We start from the raw sequence: 27,434 nt of genomic DNA, 5'->3' as shown, positions 1-27,434 counted from the left end.
CCTGTGAAATGATACCTATTTCCTCTAGGAACGGAAATGTTCACATATGCATTTTCAAGCAAAACCCAATGTACGCACAGTGTTCCCGCTGGGAATAAACTGGTTGTGTCTAACATGCAGAGCACAAGGAAGCTTGGCTTCAAACGTACCAATAGAAACAGGAAACAGTTCCCATCTGAGTGACAGTTTCCGCATTGTCGCTGGGTGAGGATTGGGCCCATGTGTCCATGAAGGAACGTGTTTGCTGGGAAATAATCGTACAAGCTGTCACCTTAGGGTTGGGGGAGGGGAGAACACCAAGTGTCAAAGGGTTATGTGTAAAGATCGTAGCTCAGGGATTGTTTCTGTGCGTCCTGGATTGTTGCCATGTTGGCATTTGATTGCCTGCTCAGTGACCTTATTTTATTTAGACATGTTACCATGGGACCGCTTCCGCCCGAGGAACACATTGTCAGAATGGCTGTTCTGTTCTTGATCTCAATGTTAAGCCTCAATGTTGCATTATGTGTGCATAATGCATTTTTAAAAGATTTTGCCGGCCTGATTTTGTCTTCTTTGGTGGTTGATTGTTGTGTAAGTAAATTTACATGTACATACCGGTAGCAATCAGCAAGCAGGCAACACTTCCATAGAAACATTTTCAGTGAGTAAATTTCAATCCGTTTTTGCAATCAGAATAGAAAAGCTTGTGCACTGAACCATGTATTCCCTGGATGACATCACAGTAATACTGCCCTCAGTTGTCCAAGTACGGATAACTTAAAATGTTTTTTAAAAAGTGCTCTTTTCAGTCCATTTAACCTGATGAGTGTTAAATTGCTTTCAAATATTGAAGAAGAGTATACTCTTGCAGAACAAAATGAGCCCCGAGCTAGACAGAACAAAATGAGCCCCGAGCTAGACAGAACAAAATGAGCCCCGAGCTGGACAGAACAAAATGAGCCCCGAGCTGGACAGAACAAAATGAGCCCCGAGCTGGACAGAACAAAATGAGCCCCGAGCTGGACAGAACAAAATGAGCCCCGAGCTGGACAGAATAAAATGAGCCCAGAGCTGGACAGGATGCTTTTTTCCTAGCAACGGAGGCTCCTTTGGTTGGAACTGCACTTCGCTGTGTTTAAAAAAATTCATTGCAACTACTGTACATGTATGTGACATGTAAACTCTACAAAGTGCTATACATTACTTGAAACCGAGGAGCATTTCACTACTTCACAGTGCATGCATGGACTTGCAAGAGGACTTACAATGGGCTTGACAGCCGTCACCTGGTACTTTGTCAACTTTTGTACATTGTACGGTGCATTTATATGTACACACCTATGGACTGGTACATGTACATGTATTCAAGTGGACATTACAAGTATCAGCGAATTGTGCTCTAGCTGACCAGTTCACAGCGAAGAGCAAAATTTGTGCATGATCGAATGCCCTTGACCAGTACATGTACCGGTAGGTAGGGCGTACTAGTACATGAACATCTCTGACCAGGCATCCAGGCCAGGCCATCCTGGCCAGTCTTGGAACGTGCTCAGTACGTTACAGGTTGTCGGGAACACTGACAGGCTGTTGTGACTACATCTCCAACCTTTCTCTCAACTTTCGCCCATAGTTGGCAACTCAACAGCTCAAAGTGTCATGGATTAATTTCCTTGATGCACAATATTGCAACTTGAAAAGCTGACAGTTTTACCTGTAACCAGTGACTGAATGAATATGTGCATGTATTATAAACAGGAAAGGTTTCTCACATTTACTTGTCGATTTGGAAAGGACAATTTAGGTGACTGTTTGAAATTCAGTTCACGGTTGCTTTCTTTTGACATTGACATTGGTGAGCAGGTACATATTTGGAAATGTGGCACCTGTTTTTGTAGCACGGTTGGAGGAGGGCTTAGGCGCCCCGTTTAGTTTCATGTGTGTGGGTGTTATCAACCTCGGATTTCCAGGTCAAATGTGGAGTTCACTTGACTTTTTGTCTATTGCAGTCGATCTGTACATGTACAGTACATTTAGGCTGGAATATCCATCATATGAAATATGCCCTTTACAAAGACCAGGGGTGAGATTTCTCAGCTTTTCAGCTGATATCAGCTTTTTTGTGTGGGATTTCGGCTTTTTTTTCCTCAATGGCTGTGTACAAAAGTATGGGAAATTTTCACAGTTCAGCTTCTTTCTGTATTTTTTCAGCTGTTTTCAGCAATTTTTATCATTGGTCAATCTCATCCACAGATCATGCCTGTGGTGGCTTGAGCCCCCGCAAGCCTGGCTGGCACAAAACCTGAATCCTGGTGTGCATCCTCCCCCCTTTCCCTCCCACATTCTGTCAAAAGTACATGACCAGTCCTCGTTTCTTTCCTTATTAGAAGAAACTGTGCACAAAAATCGCTTCAATACAAAGCACTTGAGCTACAGTCATGACCTTTTGTGACTTAAACCCTATCCGCACCGGACTCTCTTTCTTTAAGGCTTACCAAGAAGGTGGGACCGGTACTTTTCCCATTTGTAAGTCCAGTGCAGACAGCCTGGAACATTGTCCTCTTATTGGCTGTTTCGGACTCCAGTGATCTCTTCTACTGGCCAGTTGCGGCCCAGGAAGACCGACCAGATACGCGTAAGTTGTCCCCAGGCGATAAGTACTCTGTGGAAAGATCAAGTCAGTAAAGCAGTGTACATCTGGCCTGTGCGAGTGTGAGGTTACATGTACATGCATGCCGCACACGGACGCCGTGTGTTCTCTTTGGCATATGTGGCACGTTTCCAGTGCGTTGCTCCATTTTTCAGTCGCAGTCATGGCCGATGTCATTATCGATCGGTCGGAAGTTTGACAGTGCATCATTCCCAGATGATGAAGGACATCGACGTCGTGTCTTACGATGAAAGAAAATTCTGACATGCGGGTAAATGTAGAAATGCCACACAAAGCACCCGCATGAGTCATTATATTGACAGCTCATTTTTCATTATACCATTGTCTTGGTGAGATCTTCCTGAAAAAGTCCAGTGCCGGATGTGGTTTTAGTCACAACCACCGAGTGCCTTATGTACAAGGAGAGGCAAGTAGGACTGCACTCTGCACAGGTTGGATTTGAATCCGCAGTGAGCAGAATGATCCAAACAATCTGAAGTTCATTATGCTCGAGGTGCGTTGCTGTTTGGGTCAGGATCCTTTTCTTTCAAAGTGTTACAATTTCTGGCTAATTGAGAGACTGTTGGTTGCACCATGAGAAACCTTTACCACTGGTAAAAAGCAGTGACGTGACAAAGTCATTTGTCAAGCCAAGAGTCCTTTTTTTAAAAAGTTCAAGTCAAGCCACAAGTCCCCAAATCAAGTTTTCCTGAATTTCTTCAAAGTCAAGTCCCAAGACACAAGTCATTTTTTTGGCAAGCCAATCCGGTGTCATAACTGGCGTCGCACTCTGACACATTTTCTGGCATCCTCTGTGAATGACGCAAGCCATGCTATTTTGCATCCCAGGTCTGACCCATCTGCCAGTTTTTGTCCCTCACAGTATCCAATCCCAAAGCACCAAATCACGGCTGACAGGTTCAAGCATCAAGCTTGCCGCTGTTCAACTCTGGCTGACATCTGAAAAAAAAAAGCTAATCCCTATTTGTCCTGCGCATGCTTTAGAAAGTCCCAGAATTCTTTTGGAGATGGACGGTGTGCTGAACTTGAAGTTGGCTGACATCAAGCCCTTGTTGTAGCAAATGTCCCTCTTATGGGTGCACCCTGGAAGTGTTGAAAAATAGAGGTTGTGGTTAGAGACGTCATACAATATATTCAATGTTTTGTTCAAATGACTCCTTCCAATCAGTATCTCTGGCATTTGGTTGTGGTATGTATATCAAAAGTGGGTCACCGTAACTTGCCCTTTTAAAAATTAAAATTTTCAGCCTAATATAATAGCACCAGCAAAAGTGGTTAAAAAGAACTTAAAAAGAAAAACCACACAATATTTTAATGGAAAAAAAATGCAACATTCTAATCGAGAAGGAAATTATGCAGGGTTAAGGCAATTACTGTACCATTGCTGCACTTGATGACTCAAGCTTGTTAAGCTCCTGTGTACATACATTTACTACAGATGTGGTATATGTACATACATGTATGTTAGTTTACTGATATGTATGATAAATAACCGTAAAAGAGGATTAACTAGTGTAACCATCTTTTTTAACTTGTGGGTTGTTCAGACAGAGGATTGTCAGTGTTTCTGGAGATGGCTACCTTGGCTCCATCTGAAATAGATACCACTTGAGAGCAACTCACTTTACCTCCAGAGGTAGCTCTGAAACTATATTCAGCCCTGGTTCTAGTTTGTGGGGCTAGCTCTGCTTCCAGCTCAGTTGGGGTTTCTTTTGCGACCTAGCCCTGTCGGTTTTTTTGTCTTCGGAGCACAGCAGGCCTTGCCAGTCTTGACATGACCAACCAATGTTTGCCTTATTTTTGTGTCACGGAGGTCTATCTGTAGGCCATCCGGTGAACTTGCATGCCTGAATTGTCTTTAATTATTTTTGTTTTTGCGTGTAAATTAACTTTCAAAAACAGTCTGCTTGTCTCTTTTGTCACAGAGGAAAAGCCAGTCCTTGCAAACCTCGCAAAAACACAAAAACAGTGCCTCCCCTGACTGGGTCCAACTCCAAGGAGGAAATGTAGAGGTTTCTAAGAAGTAAACTGTCAGTCAATTCACTTTATACGATGCAGTCCATGCATGTTTGCAGCCATAAGAGAGGATGATAGACCATTCTTCCATGGATGTACCTGAAGCTCTACTTTAGCTCCAGCTCCAGAGTTACTGTCAAATGTGTGAACCAGAGCACATTTTGGACTTAGCTCCACAGAATCCCCACTGAGTTCAGGTTGAAGCTAGCTGAAAATGAGCCCACCATTTGAACATCCATAATACATGCACCTGGTCACCCTTTGAGAAGAGCAATTATTTTGAACTTTTTTTTTAAACTGAGTCATGCCTATTAAATGTATGCGTTCTGTTATAATTCATTAGTTTCACTCAGGTGAATGACCCTCATCAGACTATAAAATTTCCGGGTGGCTCTCATGCATGTGCTAACGGTAAATTAGTGTGAAGTTTTCAATTTGACAGAAACAGGGAATTACTCACACATACGTAATTATGCTTTTGTTGTTGACATTTGATTTTGAGGGGTGCGTAAATGAATTTGTCGCAGCTTAACATCCAGAAAAATACTTGGCCAGTTTTAAAACTGCTATCTTTAGTGCGCATAGTTTTTGGATGTTTTTAGCAATCAATTTGAAATTGGGTGTTGGAAATGTAATTTGGAAAAACGCAAATACATGTATGCAGCTTAAGTTTCAACGTGTACAGTGTATGCACAACTATGCACAATACCAGAAAAATTAGTATTTGCCCTAGTTTTCTCAACTGTATGAAAGGAAAGGAATGTCCGCACTATGGAAGGTAAATGTGTTCAAGGTAAATACCGGTATGTTTCGGCAGGTGTTCATCACATTAAGGGGACAATTTCTTTTGTTTGGCAAATGAGGACCGAGTTGTGGGGACTTTTTTCTGTCCCCACAACATTTTCGGTCACCACAAAATGTGAGGACAAGTGTTTGTCCTCCTAACTGCAGAACAAGTACAGTTGGTGGCTAAGCGCTCTGGATGCACGGACAGGTGCGTTATGAGCAATAGTCGAGGGCTGGCTAGCGCCAACTCTGGGTAAGGGGACCTTGCAAGTGAGAATTGGTGAGGGAGTGAAGCACCTGGAGGAAGGATCATTTTTTTTGGGGGGGGGAGCGAGACAAAGTAAAAGGTTTTGTCCTTTTCAGGACTGAAAGTTTCAGATTCTTTTCGATCTGTTTTCAATCTGAAAGTTAAATTATTCACGAAGTGCGCTGGTATATTTGTCTGGAAAGGTTATTTGTGAACTTGACGTGAATTTCACAACTTAAGAAGACCCACGCGGGTGTGAGACTTGCAAGAACAACCTGAAATACGCATGCACGAGTCTCATGCTCAGTGTGTAAGGGGTTGGGAGCCAGGAGTGGCCATCTTAGATGCACCGGTACTCCGGTAAAAACATGTTATCACACTTGCAAGATACATGTACCAGTTGGGTAATGAGATCAAGGTGTTCATACCTACATGTATGGTGTTGATATGTACATGTACATGTACATTGTACACTGTGAACATGATATTATGTTGTACTGAGGTCATTGCTTCATTTATGGCGCATGAGTCACGTGTGGTGAATGAATATTGAGAGCCCCGCCATTTGGCCATGTACTAGTAGTTGTCATTGCTTGTCCATCGGTTGTGGGCCACTGACGATAATTTACAATTAGTACAAATTCTCTTGCACTTTTCATGTGAGGCAAATGGCATCCTTTGTACCACCACTTGCCCTAATGCATGTAAATCCTCCATCCGTTTCCATTCCAAGGTACATGTTCCTGTATGTGGTACAAAGGTAATGCGATGATTTGAGAAAGAGGTTGCTGATCGTTTAGCGGCAAAAATCTGAGACCGGAATGGAAAGTTAATTTGAAAAAGGCACTGCGTTTGTCATTTTGTCACTTAGTACAGTAGTCCAGCATCTCACCTACAATCACAATCTTGCCAGTCAAAAATAATACACACGTACAGTACACTGCATGTACTCAGTACATGCATCATGAACATCTTCGAGTTTGAAATCTCCAAGTTCAAAAAGTAAACGATAGTCCTGTAGACACGAACGTATATTTTGGTACTTGTACTGGTATATTAAGGGCTGGATGTGTAAATGTATTTTGAACAAACAAAATTGAAAATCAATCTGCAGATTTTATGTTTGAACGGAACCTACATTGTGATGTTATGAACACGACCTGCATTAAGAGATTTTACAAATGCTTGGTGGAATAAAGCCAACCCTTTCGGAATGCGATTGACAGCTCTGTTGATCCAGGGGACAAAATGTACATGTACGGCTTGAGTATTACAGTGTTTCTACATGCATGTATTTGGGTTCTGCCTCAGGTCACAGGTCTTTGAAGATGCCACTGGTTTATGGAAGAATTTCAAATTCAATAGGATAAAATAACATTGGAAACAGATTTGTAACCTGACTGTGGTAAATGTGGTAGGTAATTATCAAGGCTCCATGTGACAATTTTTTCTTTTTAAGCAATTTACTCTTCTACGAAACTTACTACGAGCGTTTCACAAAAGTGCGCCACCAAGAATTTACAATGCATTGGCCAATCACGATACGCGAAAGGTATCAACCCATTCAAACACGCATTGTGTGCAGTGGTCACTGCGTTGCAAACTCATGGCAGCGCACTGTAGACCTTTTCCCTGTGATGTCACAATCGTGCTGGACCCGCAATGTGTTGTGATGGTAATGTGTGCGTAGTGCTGTGATGGTAATCTACTTATTCAAGATGAAAACTTGTCAAGCATGCATTGTTCACACGTGCGCTTGTATGTGGGTGAAGCTGCCCGTAGGAATATATGCAATCACCGTGGTCACGGCGGTCCACAAGTGGTGGTATTGTTTACATGTAGCGCAATCCAGTCACATGGGTGAAAAAGGGCTATTGTGAGATGCCCGCAGTCGACATCTTTTTAAAACACTAAAACTGCTGATGCCTTTCTGGACTACTGAGGGCGCTTCCATTGTGATGTCATTCAGGCAAGACAGTGTTCAGTTTCCTATAAATGTTTTCTTGTTTTTAAATTTTGAACCCAAAATGTGCTGCATGTAACTGAAAGAAAGAAGAGAATTGTGAGAAAGGGTTAGTGAGGTGTACTTGTACAACGGTAAGTCACCAAAGACAAGGAAAAAGCAAAATATTAAACATTTCTGCATTTATTTGCCTATGACAGCATAGTTTGTTCATGAATTTGAAAATTTGCACCATACAAGTCAATAAAAGCACTAAAGTCCAAATTGAAATGGCTAAACAGAAACTGAAATTAAAACTGGAACACTTACAAGGACTGTACCAAACCAAAAATGGCATTGCATTGCATTGACACAGTAAGGTTTCTTGGTCCCTTTTTTGGTCAGCTCCTTCCGTAAGTGCAGTAGAAAGTGAGTGTGATCACGTGGAAGTGAGCAGAGTGCCGCCACCAAAAATAAGCAGCGAGATTGACGAGGAAGGAAATTTCAGTGTTATGTGTGCGTGGGCGGGGGAATACCCTTGGTCAGTTGAGGATCTTGGGAAAACCCGCCCACTCAAAGTTAAGTGATAGCTCAGCTGTGGACATGTGCGGACTTCAGCGTTGCCTTGACACGGTGTCGTGGGAACGGGAATACAATGTAGTGACCTTCTAGTTCCTCAAGAGAAGCAGCTCAATCACTGAGTAGCTCCGGGGAAAAATTGACAGGTTTGGAAACTTTTGGTCACTCAAAATGTTCGATTTTCTTGTGCTGTTAGGAAGTTACTTGTGGCGTTTTGTCACGGAAAAAGTTCCTTCATAAACAGTTTTTGGTGTTTGCGTCACGTCTACATGTAATTACAGTCCTTCATCTTGAAGGTAAATCAGAAATTCTCTTTGAAAGCAGTGGGAAGTCCTTCAGATATTTAACTGTTATTTTAATGATTGAATATTGGATAAACATTTTACGTAGAGATTTATCAATAATAACACGTACACAAGTTTCTCTGCTGAGATACACATGCACACATATGTAAGATAAACTTTATATTATGTTTTACTTGGAACCTTGCAGAATTTCGATAATCCAACTTTGTGTGGGAACCTAGTTGCATGTTCTTTGTAAGTTTTATTTGAAGAGTTTCAAGCCTCATAATAGGTGACTTCTTCAATCCTTTGAAATCCTCCAGAACCTGCGGGTAAATTTTGAAAGAACTGGAGGAATGCATGCTTAAAGCCAGTTGCAGACAGTATCATTCCACAACAAACTTGTCCCTGGGGCGGTATTCTCGCTGTCGGATGTCCAGGAGCTTCTGTACATTATTGAATCGCACAAAGGCTAAACTTTGCCCCTTTGCCGTGTGTTAAAAGTCTATAGTTACGTCACGCCAACCGTGAGAATTTTTGGGGCCCAAAGTTTCAACTTGTTAAACAACAAGATTCCTTTGTCACAGTCCTTTACAAAATTGGACTCTCCAGATGTTGATAGATGGTCATTTGCTTTAAAATTCTACATATCGTTTGGTTGTTGCTTTTTGAAACCCTGAGACAGTGTCACTGAGCGATATGTACTGCAATGCTTGGCAAAGCGCCGGCCCTCAACGGCCGGTGATATCAGTGGCCAGTCGAGGAGTCTACTTAACACTCAATCTCCATACATGCTCAACCTTGAGCCTCTGCATGTATGCTTATCCAAATGAGAATCACTGAACTGTGGGGATGAGGATAGACGTCACCCGACACTGTATACAAAATTGGCAAAGACTCCTGTGTTACGGGTGCAGGAAGGCCCAGCTAATACATGTGCATCCTCTTGTAGGAATTTGTGAAACGTGCACGGTTCCTTGAAGACCTCATTGCTGGTGGTATAGGCCTCTTCTTTTAACTTGTTTTTGTGTCTTACTTGCAGTCATTGATGACCGTGCAGTCCGACGGTGACAGCAGAGAGCCCTCGCCAGTGATGCTGAAACCGGTCAAGAAGCGTGCCATCCAGGAATGGAAGGAAACGGAGAACGGACAAGCATTTGCCGCCGACCAGGTAAGAGCTCGCGTGAGAAGTAAAAGCTCGCTGGGGTCGGCGTAGATCTGACGTAGATAAATGTGTGCACCTCTCCAGTTGGGAAATTGTTCCGACAGTCATCAGTGGTATCCCATTGTTATCTTGAATTTGAACCATTCAGCAAATCCTTTAAGTTCTATGACAGAAAATACCTCACCTTCAATAAGATTGTAATGAACAGTGTTAACGATGGAGATGCAACATGCATAAACATAAGATTTTACAATATTAATATAAATATGAAAGCACAACTCCCCCAAAACAAATGCATAAAACAAAACACCCGTATCAAATACAACAAATCATTCAGAATGCTGGAAGTCTAACCTCTGCATGTCAAGGAAAGTTTCTTTTTTGTGGGAGGGAAGGGACAATCTAACACTTGGTGGCGCTGTTCATTAATAGTACTCTCAGGGCAGACGGAACCGTGATCGAATGTCTGAATAGGCACTTCGTTACTGCATTGACAGAATAGGGACAGCCCCACACGGCGCCAGCGGTGAGCATTAATGCCATGGCTTTGATTTAATGGCTATTTCACATGACAATAAGCCTCATTGTCTAGCTAACAACATACAGCGCCTGCCACACTTACGAACTCAGTGATAACTATTAGCGAGTGACCTTGTTACCTTTTAATGTATTCTGTGCATGTAAAAAAATAGTCAGTCGTGTTTGCTCCTAAGACATTCTTTTGGCTACACCACCGGTTGGTGACAGCCGCCTCTTTGTACAGTGTAAACAGTAAAAAAAAAATGTTGAGTGTACCCACCTGCTTTCTTCTTGTCGGCCACCTGGATTTATTTTTGAAATTACTCCACAGTAAAAATGAGGTGAATGAAGCAAATCTGTAAACCAGGCTATCTGAAAATAAACTACTCGTGAAGTTTTAACATCAGCCTTTGTTGATTGCTTTCCACATGGTGCAGTCAACCATATTTATTATCTCTGAATATGTTTCCACATGGCCATGAAAACTTCACTATAACAACCATTGCACAAGTGCCCAGGGTACCAGTGGTTCTTTTTTTTTTGTTTCTGAAACTGTTATGCAAATTAAATAAAACAGATAAACAAACAAGCACCCCCCCCAAAAAAAAGATGTAAACCACTTGTCTTCAAATGTGTTCAATTTTCTTGTCCAGCCCGTCACTTGTTTTGGTTTTTTTTGGTATTTTTGAACATTGGAACACTAGTGGTCCCCACCAGAAAATATCAAAAAGTGGCTGCAATCTAGAAAATAAAAAAGCAAAAATGAAAACCAAAATGGCCGACATGTTTAATTTTTACTTGACCTTACATGCACTAGTAGTACACGTTGTACATGTACTTACTACTGTTACAGTACATGTGTGTATTCAAGGGTTTGATTGTGAATGTCATGTGTGGTTGTTGCGTGTGGATGTGTGTCGGTGTGCACATTTGTTGCTACCAGCAATCTGTCCCTTATCTGATCATAGAAAAAAAATTGACCTAATATTTTGCAAATTTCTTTGACTGAGTGTTTGAAGTTGTCTACACTGTAAATATCGATTGAGCAAATTCCAACATGTTGGATGCTTTCATGTGTGGGTTGACCTACCTGTAACAGTGCGTCCAGACCGTAGCTCAATATTGAAGCCACTTTAACTCATAAACGCTTTGGGTCTGTTTGTTTCACACAGATCTGGATCGCGATCAGTGATCCCAGAGCTGGTTCGCTCCATCCCTAGGGGTCAGTTCTGGTGTCAGTGAACCAGTGTGGGATCACTGATCGCAATCCGGATCTGCATGAAACAAACATGCCCTGTGTGGAATCTCTGCACGGGGAAGGGGGGGAGGATTGCCATCTGTATTGACTCGGAACAAGGTAACCAACCCTGGAAAGCTTGCTAATTGGACCTCAGATAATATGCATTTATAGCAAACAAGGTACCTGTATTACATGTAAGAGGATACATCCCATCACAGTACATGTATGTACATGTACATGTCAACTAGCCACCAAAGTTTTTTCGGTAAGTTCACAGAGTACATTGTATGGTTGCACAAGAACACACAGCATGCTGGTGTACAGCAAAACACCAGTTAAATATGCTTGCATACCAGTAAGCTGTATGTTTGCTTAGCAAATAGAGAAAAAGAGAACAAGTTTTGCTTTTTGGTTGAGATTTTTTTTTCCAAGAAAAATCATTTACATGTTTTCACAAACACTCTCTATGACCTGCCGCATTTTTCCAAGACACTTCAACATTAGCACGAACTGGGGTATACATGTTATATAAGTGACCTGTTTTGAGAATGAGGGGTGTGGTTCAAACCACAGAAACAGAAACTTTGACATCCTTTCCCCGACTAGAAAACCAAATTTCAGGAAACATTGGGTCATTATTGGCAAGGATTGTATGAAGTGGCACTTGCCACTTTTTAGTGTGATCCAGAAGTGACTAAACTATAACCTTACATGTACGGCGTTTGTGGTCTGGTTCAAGGGAACATTTCCTTTTGTTTGCCATCAGCCAATCCTCAGCATACAGACAGACAGGGCATTAGGGAATGAGTGTAACTTTTGGACCCGCAGGCACTTGTGCAAATGGGCCTTTTATCAACATTCAGTCCATATATCTTTAGCTCATTGTGTTGCATGCACCGATAGTGTGAACATTTGTATGTGTCATACGAGTTCACAGGGTACTTCAGCAGCGTTTGTGCACTGAATGTTTTTCGACAAGTATCGCTGAAGTTCTGTGAAGATTAAAAAAAAAAAAATGGAGCTTTTGTGAGGGAGGTATTGACAGTCGGGTCCGACTTGAACTTGGATTTCAGAGAAAACGCCATGGAGGGATTAATACGGCTGGCTAGAATTTCTCAGGTTCGAGCCAAAAGTCTGGAAACTGCCCCAGCTAAATGTAACAAATGCCTGTACACCGATCAATTTGGGCGAATGTGAACTTTGTGCGCTTCAGCTAAAGGTTTTTAAATGTTCCCTTTGGGCTGTTTTAGACAAACGATTTTGCTGCGCATTGTAAAAGTGGAACATTCAATTGCCCTGATTTTCAATTGAAATAGTGTTGCCAACCGACGTTTCATACACCTGCCTGCTGTCAGTGCTTATAGCCAGTCTTGTGCACATTCTGTCAAAAATCACAGGGCATGTGTACACATGTACGGTACATGCCATATTCCTCAGTGAACCTATCTGCCTCGAGCAGAAGCACCCCCTCATCGGTTGAAAAGAGCCGCGTTGGTCGGGAGTATTCATTTTGCTGGTAGTGATGCTGCAACACTTGCATGTCCTACATGTACATGTAGTTGTTCATGAACTAGCAACGTGCAGTTAGTACCAAAGGAATCCCGGTTGCTAAGGAAATAGCACCCTCTCTTGGTCCAGCTCGGGGCCCATAGCATGAACATTACGAAATGTCATGACATTCATGTACATGTATACACTGTGCATATACCGAAGAGACCATCAGAATGTGCGCATAATTACATGTATTTCATCATTTCAGATCTGGACAGCAAGCCCTTCAGCAAGTTTGCATGCGATTTTATTGCATTAACAGACCATCTAGTGGCAAAAACAAAGATGCATTCAGTTTTCTTTGAACTGCCCCAATTTGTGGAGTTTCCGTCCTTCAGCACACGTCACCAGAACAAGTCGGGTTCATTTGAGTGGGAGGGGACAGCTTTTTGATCTTTAAGTCAGTGGATATGGAGATGACTAGTTGCACCAATAGTGCTTGCCGGTGAACAGACGACCGAACAATGTGCCCTTCCAGAGCCAATTCATTTTGCAGGAAATGAGATTACTCTCAATGCCAACAGATGAATCCTTCTCAAAGCTGGGATATCCACGTTCATGTATTCTTCTCCTGTTGGGCTGTACATGTATATGTATGTACATGTACATTGTGTTTGGGCGCAGTAGTACATCAGTGTCGTTCCTACCCATTGCGCGTTCAGTTACTTGAGGTGGTTCAATCCAGGAATATATCGGCAGGTTTTGTCAGACGAAACCGTTTGGCTTGGTGTGTAGAGAGAACATCTTGAAGTGTCAAATTGGGTTTAAATTTGCCAGTTGGGTTTGGAAGTATCAGTCCAGAGTGGACGTGTTCCTAAAAGTTCAAACATTGCCACTTTCACTGTTGACCTTATTTCTGTTACTTACAAACTTGCGTAGGGCATGATGAGCCAATTTTGAGGGTTTAGTTGAACTTTGCCCTTCAAGAATACAAATTCTTGGCGATCCTTTTTCCCGGGTGTGTTGCCAAACCTCAGACCTCTTTCCTGAAGGTGTTCAACATCTAAAATTGTTGACTACCGAAAAATTTACCTGACACAGGCAAGTCTGGAGACTAGGCTTCGTATCATATCAAACCCTTAAAACAATGGAGATCCTCACAGCAGCACTGTTTTGGCTGGAGTATGTCATTGGATAAGCACAATATATCTGTGTTGAAGCCCAAAGGATTGTTAAATAATACCGGGGTACTTGGTGTGAAAGCCAACACGAATGCGCAACTAAGATGTCAGATCAAAAGTACACGTACGAGTACCTGTACTGCCAATATGTTAAAAGTTTCAAGACTTGTCCTCTTAAGTGAATTTCACTGCAGATGTGTTGTGAATTCAAATTCACTTTGCTTTCAAGTTTAGTTGATGTATAAACTGGCCTTAAAGTTGCTTGGTAGGTCTTTGTGTCCTAGCTACTGATCATTTCAGGGGCGAGATTTGTCAGAACTTTTCCTGATGTCAAGATTTTCTTGATTTCAGGATTTTTTTCAAGCAATCTCTCTTAAATCCGGAAAGTCCTGAGTATACCAGTGAGGTGTTTTTGATGAAAGTTGATGTAGAACACAAGAAATGGGTGATTCAATGGGTGCCTTTTGACAAAATCCAAATGTATACAAAAGACCCTTTGATGCTGTGGGCCCCCCCAAATCTCTGGTGATCATTTCATAGATATTTCATTTTTCACCAACGTCACTCCTGCCATTTGACCTGTACTTTTAATGAAGAGTCTGATCATTGTAATGTGTGGTTCCTTGACTTTTCTGCAGCTGATCCGGGATGCAAACAACCAAACCTCAGCACCAGCCGTTTCCGTGGCCCCCAGCGATGGCCTGGTGGAGCCCCCGTGGCGACCGATGCTTATGCTGCCTCAGCCCCTCCCCATGCCCCCGCGGGGCATGCTGTTCCCCTCGGGCCAGCTCACGGTCAACCTCAGCCGCAATCTAGCCCCCTCCCGGGCCCGCAAGCGCCCCAGCACCGACCTACAGGTTGGCGGGCTCCACAAAATGGGCTACGGGGCAGAGAGGGTCGGCAAGAAGCCTCGAAAAGAAGGTGCTATGATTGAACTCTCCTCTTCCCGCAATGGACTCATAGCTGACCGGACTAAACTACCGGCCAAGCATATACAGCCTATAATACTAGACTTTGATGTTACTCCACCAAAACTACCTCTGCGGGTGCCGTCACCTGTCAGCTCTGGTGCCTCACTCGATCAGGCCAATGCGAACGAGTCGTCTGCAGCAAAGGAGCGAAGCAAATCTGAAGAGACTTCTGATGGCAAAAAGGACAGAATGCCCGTCAGCCCACACTCTGCCGATAGTGCTGAGAGCTCTCACTCTAAACCAGAAGATTCTCCGAACAAATTGCTGCAGGTGCGTTGACATGTTCTGCAAACTTAGGTCACTCTCTGAAAGGCCTGGAGAGGTTTTGTTAAAAGCCTACCTTGATTGGTCCATTTGGGTGTAAGATTCCGTGAGATCGAATGTCAGTTCTGATTGGTGCACATTTTGCTAGACTTTAAATGCACAAATATCAAAAACAAACTCTACAAAAGATTCATCTCAACACATATTGAAGAAATTAGTAGGAATGGAACATTATTACTCCAAATCTCACTTCGTGCCCTCAGAAGAAGTAAAAGTTATGGAAGCATTTCAATTCTATTCCATGGCCGTTTTCCAATACTCAACTGCGGCTCCGTCTCAGGCTTCAGCTGTTTTTTTACTACCTGAGTTTGAAGCTGGAAGCGCAATATTTAGTCTAATAGTGCCACAAAACATCAAATAAGATGCAACAGAGCCAAAAATTACAGAAATCCAATTTTATCTAAACGCCTCAGGTCCACAATCGGGGATTGATTTCGGGGACGAAGCCTGAGACGGAGACGAAGTTGAGTATTGGAAAATGACCCAAATTTTATTCATAATGTCGGCCTTTTTGCAGAAGCTTTTTTTTGGTATCATTGCTTATTGATTGTTTTTAAGTTGAAAAGTCAAGGGGGAAAATCAAAAGATTTTTTCAGGCGAGGGTTGCAGTTTAGTGTACTCATGTAGAAGTTGTTGAATCATGGATGTTTCACCTTGTTTCCCCCAATGCTTTTAAAGGTACCTTCGAGCGATCCAGGGAACTCCCCAGATAGCAAGAGGAGCCTGGATAATAAGAGTCCACATCCATTCAAGAAGCCAGACATTGACAGCTACAGGAACAACGTCTCGGCTGGACGATGCTTCATGTGTCAGAGCCCCATTCCTCCGAATTCGAGCAAGGATGCCTCTCAGCAAGAAAGTGCAATATTGTCCATTTGTATGAAGTGTAAGAAAGTGGCCATGTCTGGTTCCACGTCGTTGAAACCTGTACCAAAGTTTCCGTTAGCCTGCAACCCCACGCTGGCGCCGAGGACAGTCTACGTTCCACCACCGCGGAGGCAGACTCGGCCCAGGCCACCTGCACCCACGGGACCGCAGAAAGCGGTGGGGATAAGACTCTACCCGCCGAGGTCACGCTCCAAGTCATCGTCTTCGCAGCGGTCCACACCTGTTCAGTCGCCGTTGGCACCCCCAAGTTCCCCCGGTCAGATGTCCATGCCGGGCTCACCGGCCCCGAGTCTGCCGATGGGCAGCCCCCAGCCAATGTCGCCAGCCATCATAATGCACAGTGCTCCACCAAGCCCCAGGCACCCCTCAGATGCTGGCCTCAAGATGAGTCGCTCTTTGCCACCGAGTCCATCCATGATCCACCAGCATCCGGCCTCCCCAGCCGCCCCGGATGCCCGGGAGCCCGATTCTTCCAAGAAACTCTTACCATCTGCCTCTTTACAAGTCCCCAGCCCCTACAGTTCCAATCCCTCAACTCCTGGTGGCAGGGATTCCTCCTCTTCAGAGAAGTTGTCCCTGCCACCAGGACGAGAGCAGGATGATGCAACCATCAAAGCACTGCTTCAGTTAGGAAGAGGATTTGAGAGGGCCCCCTCTGAGCATAGCACCGACAGTACACCTGTGCCCTCCCCAACAAGTAGGCCCCCTGAGAAAGACTCTCTTCCAATGCCCAACCCCACCAATAGTATTCCCATACCTCACTCTCCCACCAGCATACACATACCTCATGTTGCGATGCCAGGAAGCCTTCCACACCTAGCAGGGCAGGTTCCCATGATCCCATCAAATGCAGGGGTGGTGATGGGTCCCGAAGGTCAGCTTTTACCCATCATCCCAAGCTGGCCCCCTCTAGGTGTCCCCACCAGTGAGGCATTGAACATCTTACCGCACGGCTGCTCCCCAGTGCCATTGCTGATTCAGCAGCCCATGACCCAAGAGTCCTCCAGCCCAATTGTCTCAGTTGCGACCTTAGACCCAGCCTCGTCAGGCATTAGGTCTCGCACCCTCCCAGAACCATCAAAGACAAATGCTGGACTCGTTCTGGACAGCCACACCCAAGATTTATCAACCCTGAAATATCGGAAAGGCTTGAAGAGATCCCGAGTATTAGAGAGGAATACAGACTCCCCCAGAGCAGACCCGACCCACGAAGACAAATCCAAGCCACCAATTGTAATAGTTGGGACGAACTGTGCGGGGTCCACGTCTGTCAAACTCAAGAACAATTCCAGGGAGCCCTTGTACCCCCAGGAGCCAGTGTCCCGCGAACTGCCAGGGATGTATGGCAAGCTGTTCACTGCCTTCTGCTGTCGCTGCTCGGGCCGGGAGATCATGCTGCTGCAGTGCCCGGACTGCGACTTTGTCTGCAACACCAAGTGTGGGATGGAGCAGCACATCGCCGCCCAGCGCCACATGGAGAGCCACGGGAAGGGCAGCATGCTGGAGGCCATGACCCGGCAGGCCAATGAGGCTGATGACAGGGACGAGATTGGCTCACAGTCCTCCGTTGAGACTCAGTCCGCAGACACTGATCCTGATGCTGCATCCCCGCCTCCTACAAGGATACCGAGAGAGGTAAGAATATGCACCACACTGCTTTCAAGATCCTTTAGTGGTCTGTTCACTGTATCAGAGACCGCATATGTTCAGCTTTGTTTGATGAGCTGTGAGAAGAAAATAACATGTTAAGAGGTTCAGAAAGGAAGAGTACACATTGTAATGACTGTTAATCAGGGAATAGGAAATACATGTATTTGAAACCACTTTTTCTATTTGTGGGAAACTCGGTATGAGGCATTTTTCATAGCTTGTCACACAAGTCAGAAAACATTTTTCTATTTTTTTTTCCACACGTGGGCAAGCATGTTTATGCTTTTTTATGGGATTGCTGAAACATTTTAAGCCTTGTGAAGTTTGAATGTGAAAAGGAATTCTTTTCACAAGATTTCCCATTCCCTCTTACGGTGTCAGCTTTCATTTCCAATATACTGTCTACCAGTCAAGAGGGAAATGCTTTTACCCAAAATTTCTAAGGGAGATTTGATTTCATTAAGTTCAGTGAATTCTCATATAAACTAAATAGAGTAATACATTGGGGTATTTCTCACAGTGTTACATTAACAGACCAAAGGAAATTTATCCCAGTTTTTCTGAGTGCTTTTGAATTATTTGGCAGAAATGTGGCTGAAATCCTCAAGAAGTCAATAAGGCAGCTGTCTTTAATGTGTAGGTTTGCAGTATGCTCGAAATTTCTTCAATTTTCCTTCTTTTGTACACATGTATTTAACAGGTTCCATGGGCCAGGATCACAGATCCTACTAGTCAGGTACCTGTTCCCCTTTGGCAGAATAACCTCTTAAATGTCATGCCAGAGCGTGGCATTCCTGTGGAGACCACCCCACCAAGGCCTAGCCAAGCCAAGTTTGTGGTGTCTTCCAGCTTCGGCAGTTTTGGAACAGTGACTGAAAACACAGTACCCCTTGATCTCAGCGGGCGGACGTTCCATCCCGCACCATATTTTCCCTTCGAGCTGAAGGAACCCCGGAGGGAGAGCTCTGCGGAGGAGTCAAGTCCATTGGACCTGTCTGGTTACAGCAGGCCGTCCATCATGTCTACCGAAGGGAACGGGAGCCTGCATCCCTTCCTCTCCAGCAGGAAGCTGGGTCCTCAGGCTGGCATCACGCCCAAGAAAACTCCACTGGACCTGATGTCCAGTCAGCAGCCATCAACCGCACCTGGCCTCATTGTGGCATCTCCCAGCATTAAGAAGTGCCCCCAGCCTCCAGTGCCGCACACCTTCTTTGATCTGATGCGGCTGCACGGCATGCCGGTCCCCACGACAGCCATGATGCCAACGTTGAATCCCTCTAAGGGCCTACAGTCTTCAAGCTCCTCCAAGCTGCCGACCGGGCGCCCTCCACCTGACCCCTCCTTATTATCAGTAGCTAGGACCCAGCCAGACAACCCCTCCAGCTCCAAATCCAGTCCCATCATTCCAAGCATTGTCTTATCCAGCAGCTCCTCAACATCTCCTAACGTATCAAAAGCTTTGTCCTACCCAACCACTGAATTAACCCGCCCGCCCCCTGGTGTCATAACCTCCCCAATTTTAACCAAGCCCCAATCTCTAAACTTCCAAGGAGGCACAATATCCATTAGGCCTACCATTCCATTACCTCAGGCGCTCGTTTCATCCAAGACTGTTCCAGTGCTTTCACCCTTTCTGCCGCCGGGCTCAGGTCCAGCATCTGCCTCAGAGACAAGAACTTCTCCTGGTCGGGAATTCCCCCACATGGACTTACTCAGTGTCAGTGTGGGCTCTCCCAAGGTAAATGTTGGATCTCCTAGCAGGATTTCTCCGAGCGTTCGAGAATCACCAAAAGCAAGACACAGGCACAATGCTCTGGAGTCTCCAAGGGAGTACTCTGGTCGGAAGGATCCTTCACCTGTGAGGTCTCCTCAGCAGGTGCACATCAAGATTGAACCCCCAGACTCTCTCCAAGAGGTAGAATATTGCCAGAGAGCTGTAGAGAACAATCGTGAGCAACAGTGGCACAAGGAAGCAGAGGAGCAGGCCAGACTTCTTGAGGCGAGCCTGGTTGTACCTCACCCTAGCCCCGTTCGCAGTAGGGTAGTAACCGTGGCCCCAAGTGGGATCGGCAGGACCATGTGGGGCATCTCGTCCAAGAGTTTACAAATCAGGGACAGTGGGTACGTGGACACCATGGCAAGTTTCCCCACGTCCCCACGGATAGTTTCAGACAGGCCACTGTCGGGGACGAGCCAAAGACATGACACACACAGTGGTGCTAGTGAATCCTCAGGGGGCCAGAGAACTAACCTGTCAGCCAGAGAAGCCTTGGATGCACCGGCAACCAGCCCAGATGTCCAGGAAAATTATCTCGAAACACCGGAGGAGGCTTCTGAAAACGGTGAAGAATATAGCCCACCCGGCCACACTGTTGCTTCAAGCGGCAGCACCGGCCAGACTTTCAGAGTACCAACGGGCTCAGACTGCAACGATAATCGGAGCGACAAGACAGATCTAATCACGGAGCCTGTTAGTCCTGCGGCACTTCACATCAAAGAAGAGAAGTAACGCTTCGGCTGAGAGAAATCGACCGGTAAGTTGATTACTTGAAACTTTCTCCAGGTTTTTCTCTTTGCAGCCCGCCGAATAGAGCCACATTACAGCAATGTGCTCAGCTCACTGAAATCACACATTAAAATCTAGCAGCAACTCAGTCGTCTGGGAACTCTGGGAAGTGTAGTGCATTGGAATGGCTTTATGATCAGCCAACAAAAGAAATACCAGAGTGAAACCGGAGCTGCCGTGGTCTTAGTCATGGGGTGTCATTATAATCACATTTATTCTTTCCTGACTTGTATATTTGTTTGTTTTCTGTTTTGGAAAAAAATATAACAGATACATGTACCATTGTTTGACTTGCATATTTATCAGTATTGTATTCGGGTCGATCACAAGTCCAGTCACAAGTCCCTTCACAAGACCAGTCACAAGTCCCTTCACAAGGCCAGTCACAAGTCCCTTCACAAGGCCAGTCACAAGTCCCTTCACAAGACCAGTCACAAGTCCCTTCACAAGGCCAGTCAGTCATAAGTAACAGGATGAACAATGACAAAAGAATGCTTCTGTCACGGCTCATATGAATAGCTTGTGAATTGGCTTAAGACTGAATGACTTGTGATGGACATACAGGGACTTGCAAGGACTTGTGATGGAGTCAAATACAGCACTGATTGTTATGTGGCTTTAGTTGTCTGTCTTGATGAGAGACATGAATTTAGTGATGAGATTGTCACTTGGATCATTTTTACTCCACTATGCAGCTGAATGCTTTCTGAACTGACAGCAGTCATGGGTTGTACAAGGAGAGGACATGTCTGGACTCCGGACCTCAATTTGCAGGAAGAGAATGGAGTGGTGACCAGTCATCAGGCTTAGTGCACGACTACAGATTTGGAAAGTGTCATTTGGATAATCAGGGTTTGCCTGTGAGCAACCCGCTCATATTGGTGAATATTTCACTAGTGTTATAAAGTAGACCGTGCGCAGGTGCACTTCAAGGAAAGTGTGCTGCTCTTGCTCTTGTGATGTGAGGAGACTGCGAAGCGCCCTCTAGATTTTGTGTTTGAAGCCTTCAGACTGATGACACAGACTGCAAGAAGATTTTTTTGGGGGGAGGCTAATCAGAATGGTTAGAACTCAGAATGGGAACTGTTCACATGCTCAAGAATAGAGACCCGTTTGGTACGGATGACGGATAATGCAAAGCAGGATTTCCGACGGGGGCATCTGGTTGCTTCGGTGATACCTATCAACTTCATTTATCGTTTCATCTCCGTGGAGGATGAGGCCAATTTCTTGCATGTCTTTCTTTACGTGTGGCCTGCTTACCTGCCCAACAGATTCATTTATTGCTTGGCTTATTTCTTCGTAATTGTTTTGTCATGTTTGTTTTTTAATTTGCAAGAAGGCTGCAAAATTTCAGGGGCTTCCAGACTTCAAACTGCTGAAACCAGGCCTGCAGTTTCTTGAATGTCTTCAAAATGAAGAGTCACATCCTTGCTTTTAAGCTCAGGTATCATTTTATTATTCAGAAGCTGGCCTGATGATATTTTTTTCTTTTTCCGTTTTTTGCTTTTGTTTTTCATCTGTTTAATTGTTTCTGTCTGGTCAGTTACCGTTTGGAAACAGTGCATTGATTTGTTGACGTAGTTGTTCTTTGATAGTTTTGGTCAGCCATTGGTGGAAAGGGAGGGAACAGAAGTATGTGAAAATCAGGAGCATTACCATTGTCGTCTTTTGCTGCGTTGCTAAATCTTGTCTACTGAAACCCCTTTTTCGCCAGCGGGATAGCCATACACTGTTTCCATTTGGCAGATGCCACTTTTCCATATGTACACTTTGGGGGCAGAGGTTTCAGTTCTGTACATTGTCAGCCAACTTTCTTATAAACTCAACCATGTGGACACAATGCGTCCTTGACATGTGTCGGTGGAAAGGTGCATTCATTCTTTGGACAACCAACAGCGCTTCAATCAAATTTAAGGACATCCTCAAATTGCTACTTTGAATAAGAGATGACCTGCGCGAAATTTAATTTTTGAACCAACTCCCTCAAAACTAAAAATCCTTACCCAACTTTGAATAGTTTAAGCTCCTGTATTTTTGTTTTAATGTATGTAATCGAATTTAAGATATATATCATCAAATGAAAGGGTACTGTTAATTCCAAAAATGATGTAAATATTTTAATATGTAAATTAATGTATAAAATTGAATTGAAATTACTAACCTTACAACAAGAAATGAGAGATTATATTTGTGTTTGAATTGTTCCCATGTTGTGGTTGTTGCAAAGTGCCTCAAGGGTACAGAAAATTGGGATAATATACAACCCTATACCATGCTATAATAGTACACAGAAAGTTTTATTCTAACACCGTGTGTAACACTAGGGCCCTTGCTTATAGTTTATCAGTGTTAGCATATTGGGCGCTTTTTAATAAGTTTATTTTTCTCCCTTTTTACTGTCAAAACAGTAAAATGTTATGATTTTAATCGGAGAGTTGAATAAGACGCGCTCATTCAATGTGCTGCTAAAGGTACAGTCTGTCATTTGCATTTATCCAAAAATTAACTGACAATTAATGTTGAAAAGCGTACTTGGTTTAAACGTGGTTATGGGACTAAACTCTGTGGGAAATTATTCCTTCTGGCAAGCTGTCATTTTTAAGAAAACAGTGAAAGAAGGTTATGTCCAACGATGTGTCTGAAGATGCATTTTTGGAAATTGCCATTAGTAGTTTGTTCTTAATTTGATGAAGCATTGGCATGTGTTGACACCATGCACACACATGCGGTTTCTTTAATTAGCTCAGTTTGCACAATCCTGATGCTGCAGTTGGCCGAACGAGAACGGTTCCGAACGCTGAATTGTGGCACAATTCAAAACGTGACCTGGCAACTTTTGATTTGAAACGAATGTTGTTTTTATTGGAATATAAAGCATTCACTGAGCTGATATGTCATCAGGTTGGTGTTTCAGCACCTTACATTAGATTTGAGCATTTTTGTTGCCTCAAACGAACATAACACACTCATGGCAAATGATGGACTCAACCTTTAACACTGCTTATGATTGGAATAGTTCTTGATGGGGATTAGTATCAGCACAAGCGCGGAACAACCACCTTGTAGACTTTATCCTCTGAACACAATCTGAAAATCAGTGTGTACAGCGTCGGTAATCCCAAACATGCTTTTCAGTGGGTTTCTGTCTCTCTTCATTTTCCCCGGTGTTACTGGTGTTTTTTAGTGTAATGCCAGGAATTTTATCTTGTTTTGAAAACATTTTAAGCTGCATTTCTGCTGCATTATATTAAAGTTTGATTTTTGTTCGGGTCAGAATCATCATATTTACTCTGAAATACTGTTGCCAACCTGTTATTTTTTTAAAGCTGGACCAGGAATTAAGGAATTATTTGTAAATAACCAAACAACCCGACCTACCTTTAACATTCAGAGCTGCTGATCTGAAGCTAATAACTCTGCTGTGATGTTTTTATAGAGAATTACGAGAATTATAGTTTTGGGAGAAAGGATATAAGAATTATTGGTTTGTGTTATTTTTAATCGTTCTTCCTTGTTCTTTGGTGGAAACGTGTAAGCAATTTTTTGACTTTTTTTTCATAAATAGTGATTGTAATGAGTCACTCTAAGAAATTCGTGAAGGAGTTAAAATAGGCCTGTTGATGTTATATTCTGAATTTGCCGAAATAGACAAAGGAGGCAACACAAGGATGGATCTGGGTGGGCACAGTGGGGTCATTTCTTTTTTTGGGGGGTGGGGATAATGGAAGGCAACTTCTCTGTTCTCACACATTTCCCTTCCAAAAGCAGGTCAAAAGCCCCAAAATGTAGCCTCACCCCTTATGAAACATTGAGCATATTGTAGATCGTCCCCTCCCCCCTCCAAAAAAATAGGCCCTCCTGGAAAAATTTTGTCCTGGATCTGCCCTTGAGACCTCACCAGATAACAAGTTGTGAAAGTAAGTGTTGTTGATAGTTGGAAAGTGTCCTAAGTAGTTGAAAAACTTGACTTCTACTTGGGAAAGAAACGGTTGAATTCTCTGTTTCAGGAAAAAGCAGCTGTGTTTTTATCAATTGTGAGTTAAACTCCTTTTTTTTTGTAATTCTTCTGGAGGCTGCGTCGACACTACTCGCTGTTAGGCATTGTGCAGTTGTGAAAGCTGACCCCCAACTAATGTAAAGCAAAAAGGAAAAAAAAAATGACAGCCAAATTACGTCGCTTCATCTGGGAAAAAGTTGAATTTCATTGCAACCAGAATCTTTTGTGCAGATGATGGTTGGATTCCGTCAACATAAAGCAGTTGTCTAGCCAGTCATTCAAGACACATTTGGGGTACCTTTTTTATTGGTTGGTGCAAAACACAACTTTGTCCAAAAGGAGGCAGTTGGTCCAAGGATTTCAACAGCATCTGATCCCATGGCTACGGAAGATTTTATATTACTTTTTATAGATCTTGGTACATGTATTTAACATTTGTGTTATTCCCAACTTCCTTAAATGTTATTAGGCTAATCGGAAAGTTCTGATAAATTGTATAAAAATTGAATTTTAACTAACACTCTGCCAAAACATGTATTGTCTTATATTTCTTTTTAAAGAAATGCTTCCTTTGATTGTACCCATGTCTCACTACTCAATGGTATAGATCTTGCTAATATTTAGTAGGTACCACTCTTAAATTTGTACATATGAATTATTGTAAATATCTTACAGAAACTTTGAAAGCCTGTGAAAGATATATATACTTGTATAAATGTTTTAATTTTCCTCAAAGAAAAAAGCGGGCATTAGCTCTCTGAAAGCTGCTTTTTTGTATTTAAAAAAGTCTGATGAAAAATCCAGAAAGAGTGGAAATATTTTTATGATTAATTTGACCTATTCATGAATTGCATGTCATGTATGTTCATTGCTGATTGGACAAGCCACAGGTACATTAAATGTTTTAAAATGAAGACAAAGATTTGTGTATATATTTAAATTGAAATTTGAAAAAAAAAATGCAGGCATTGATGATGATAGATACCTAATATTTTTTGATAAAAATGGAAAAAGTAGCTGCAAGAACTGTTAAAAAAAAAAGTTTGAAGCTTGAATCTTTTGCTTGACGTCAACTATCAGGAGCCTCCGAAAGAGCCAGTGATTCGCTATATGTCATTTGAAGTGTCTGTTTTTTTTCCAAACGTTAAACGGTGTGGTGTCATCTTCAGGGATTCTCTCAGCTTGTATGCAAGTGGGATGTCAGTTTTGTGATTGGCATGATTATATGGGAAATAAACAAGATCATCTGATCAGAGTTGTGTGTCTTAAAGCCCATCTCTGCTGCACTGTTGAATTGTTTGACCTCTTGACGTTTTAAGGGTCAGTGAGGAGCCGGTACAAGTGCTTCAAAACGGCTGTGTTATTCCTGCCTAAAGCATGCGCACAAGGTGGCGAATAACCGCACGGATAGAGCAAACTTTGTGCGCATGTGCTGATGTTCTTGGGTGACCTCAGACGCAGTTCATTGTGGGCATGCGCTATCGAAATGTACTGAACTGGCTCACGGGAGACCAGGCTGACATAAGCCTCGCAGTTGATGATGTATTTGTGAACTATTGTGTCATCATTGACTTTTGTAATTGGCTATTCTGCTATGATGTTTTAGTTTGTTTAGTTTAAGTGTGTTCGTTTAACTTTTTCCCCCACAAGAGCAGCTGCCGTCACACCAACTCATCGCAGATCCCCAAATCAAATTTTGAATCATCAATATTTTGGTCCCTTTTTCTCGACAGCGTAAATAATTCAGGAAGATGTTATCTGATGGAAGTAATTTTAGAGAAAGGTTTCACAACACCTATTGTTAGCGTGAACACATGTAGTTAATCTTTGCCAATCATGTCTATCATATGCTGCTCAGTTAGGAGGTGCAGCCCTATAAAATGTACACCACTGGTAGTGTATAGAGCTTATCTTGGTCTTGTTCCCTGTTTGGAACTTTTCAAAGTGGCATGAAGCGGGTCGTCAACGGAGGCACCAACCCACTCCTTTTTATATTTTTGATGATGTATAAACTGTGACGTTTTTCTGGACAGGGAAAAACTCAGGCTGGCATGAATGAGTTTATGCAAATGAAGCATAGTTTAGAGGCCAAAGTAAAATTGTTAGTGTAATTGCAGTGTTTTCCATTTTTATTTCTTGTAGATGCTGTCTGTAGTGGGTTTTTTTCCAGGCTACTCAAGTTATAGCCTAGCTTGTACCAAATTAACCAACCAAGACTAGCAGTGTGGTCATTTCACGCGTCATATTTTTTATTAAATGTGCCTTTGTTGTATAAATAAATATGCAACATTCAAAATGACAAGTCTTGACAAATTGATCTCTTTTTTTATTTGTGTCTTTTTTTTCTTCATGATGTTTGTGTTTGCTGCATGCATATATATTTAAAGCAGGGGTTTGAGAATTCAGCTGTTTAGCTGATTTCAGCTTTTTTGTTAAGATGTTGACCCTGACTCCAGCTTTATTGTGCGCCTGGTCTGTACAAAAGTAAGGGGACTTTTTACTTGTTAGCTTTATGTTAGCTGTTTTCAGCTTCAATTTTAAGTGGCTACTCGCACCCCTGTTTAAGGCTCTGTTTTGGCACTCCACATAAAAAGTGTTGGTTTGCAATCATGGCATCTTTCACTTGATGCAGTCATTTGGTTTTGGACAGAAATGTGGTTAGGGCTTCTTTGCAATTGGCTGCTGGCTTCCGGGCTTCCAGATATTGTTCTGGTAAGGTATTGAATTCCTTAATGTTAAAAAGAAGTTGAATATCAAATTCTATCGTAGTCAGGAAAACCTTCACGCCAAGATTTTATTGGTTATTTTAGAGCAGTCCACAAAGTGTGTCACTGAAGAGCTATATTGAGATTTCAGAGAAATTGTTATAAAAATTGCATGAATATATATAAAAACCGAGGGGTATCTCTTTCACTGAAAATATCTCTTGCGGAGA

General features: G+C 43.0%; 1 protein-coding gene across 4 annotated transcripts in view; it reads left to right on the top strand.

Annotated features, from left to right (window-relative positions):
- The window catches only part of LOC110985554 (uncharacterized), a 63,065-nt gene extending 36,264 nt beyond the window's left edge, over window positions 1-26,801 (top strand). For all 4 annotated transcript variants that reach the window (XM_022246665.2, XM_087133954.1, XM_022246673.2 and 1 more), the window contains exons 3-7: window positions 9,547-9,675; window positions 14,739-15,341; window positions 16,074-17,918; window positions 18,634-20,467; window positions 21,195-26,801. In XM_022246665.2, coding sequence (XP_022102357.2) covers window positions 9,547-9,675; window positions 14,739-15,341; window positions 16,074-17,918; window positions 18,634-20,442 — 4,386 coding nt within the window. In that variant the 3' untranslated portion in view covers window positions 20,443-20,467; window positions 21,195-26,801. The remainder of the gene's footprint in view (window positions 1-9,546; window positions 9,676-14,738; window positions 15,342-16,073; window positions 17,919-18,633; window positions 20,468-21,194) is intronic.
- Window positions 26,802-27,434: the final 633 nt, after the last annotated feature.

The sequence above is a fragment of the Acanthaster planci genome, linkage group LG03 (assembly GCF_054643075.1).
Source record: "Acanthaster planci isolate LZ-2023a linkage group LG03, COTS_SCS, whole genome shotgun sequence".
In the NCBI taxonomy this organism is placed as follows: domain Eukaryota; kingdom Metazoa; phylum Echinodermata; class Asteroidea; order Valvatida; family Acanthasteridae; genus Acanthaster; species Acanthaster planci.
Note: the sequence above shows the minus strand (reverse complement) of the source record. Positions and strands in the feature narration are given on the sequence as shown.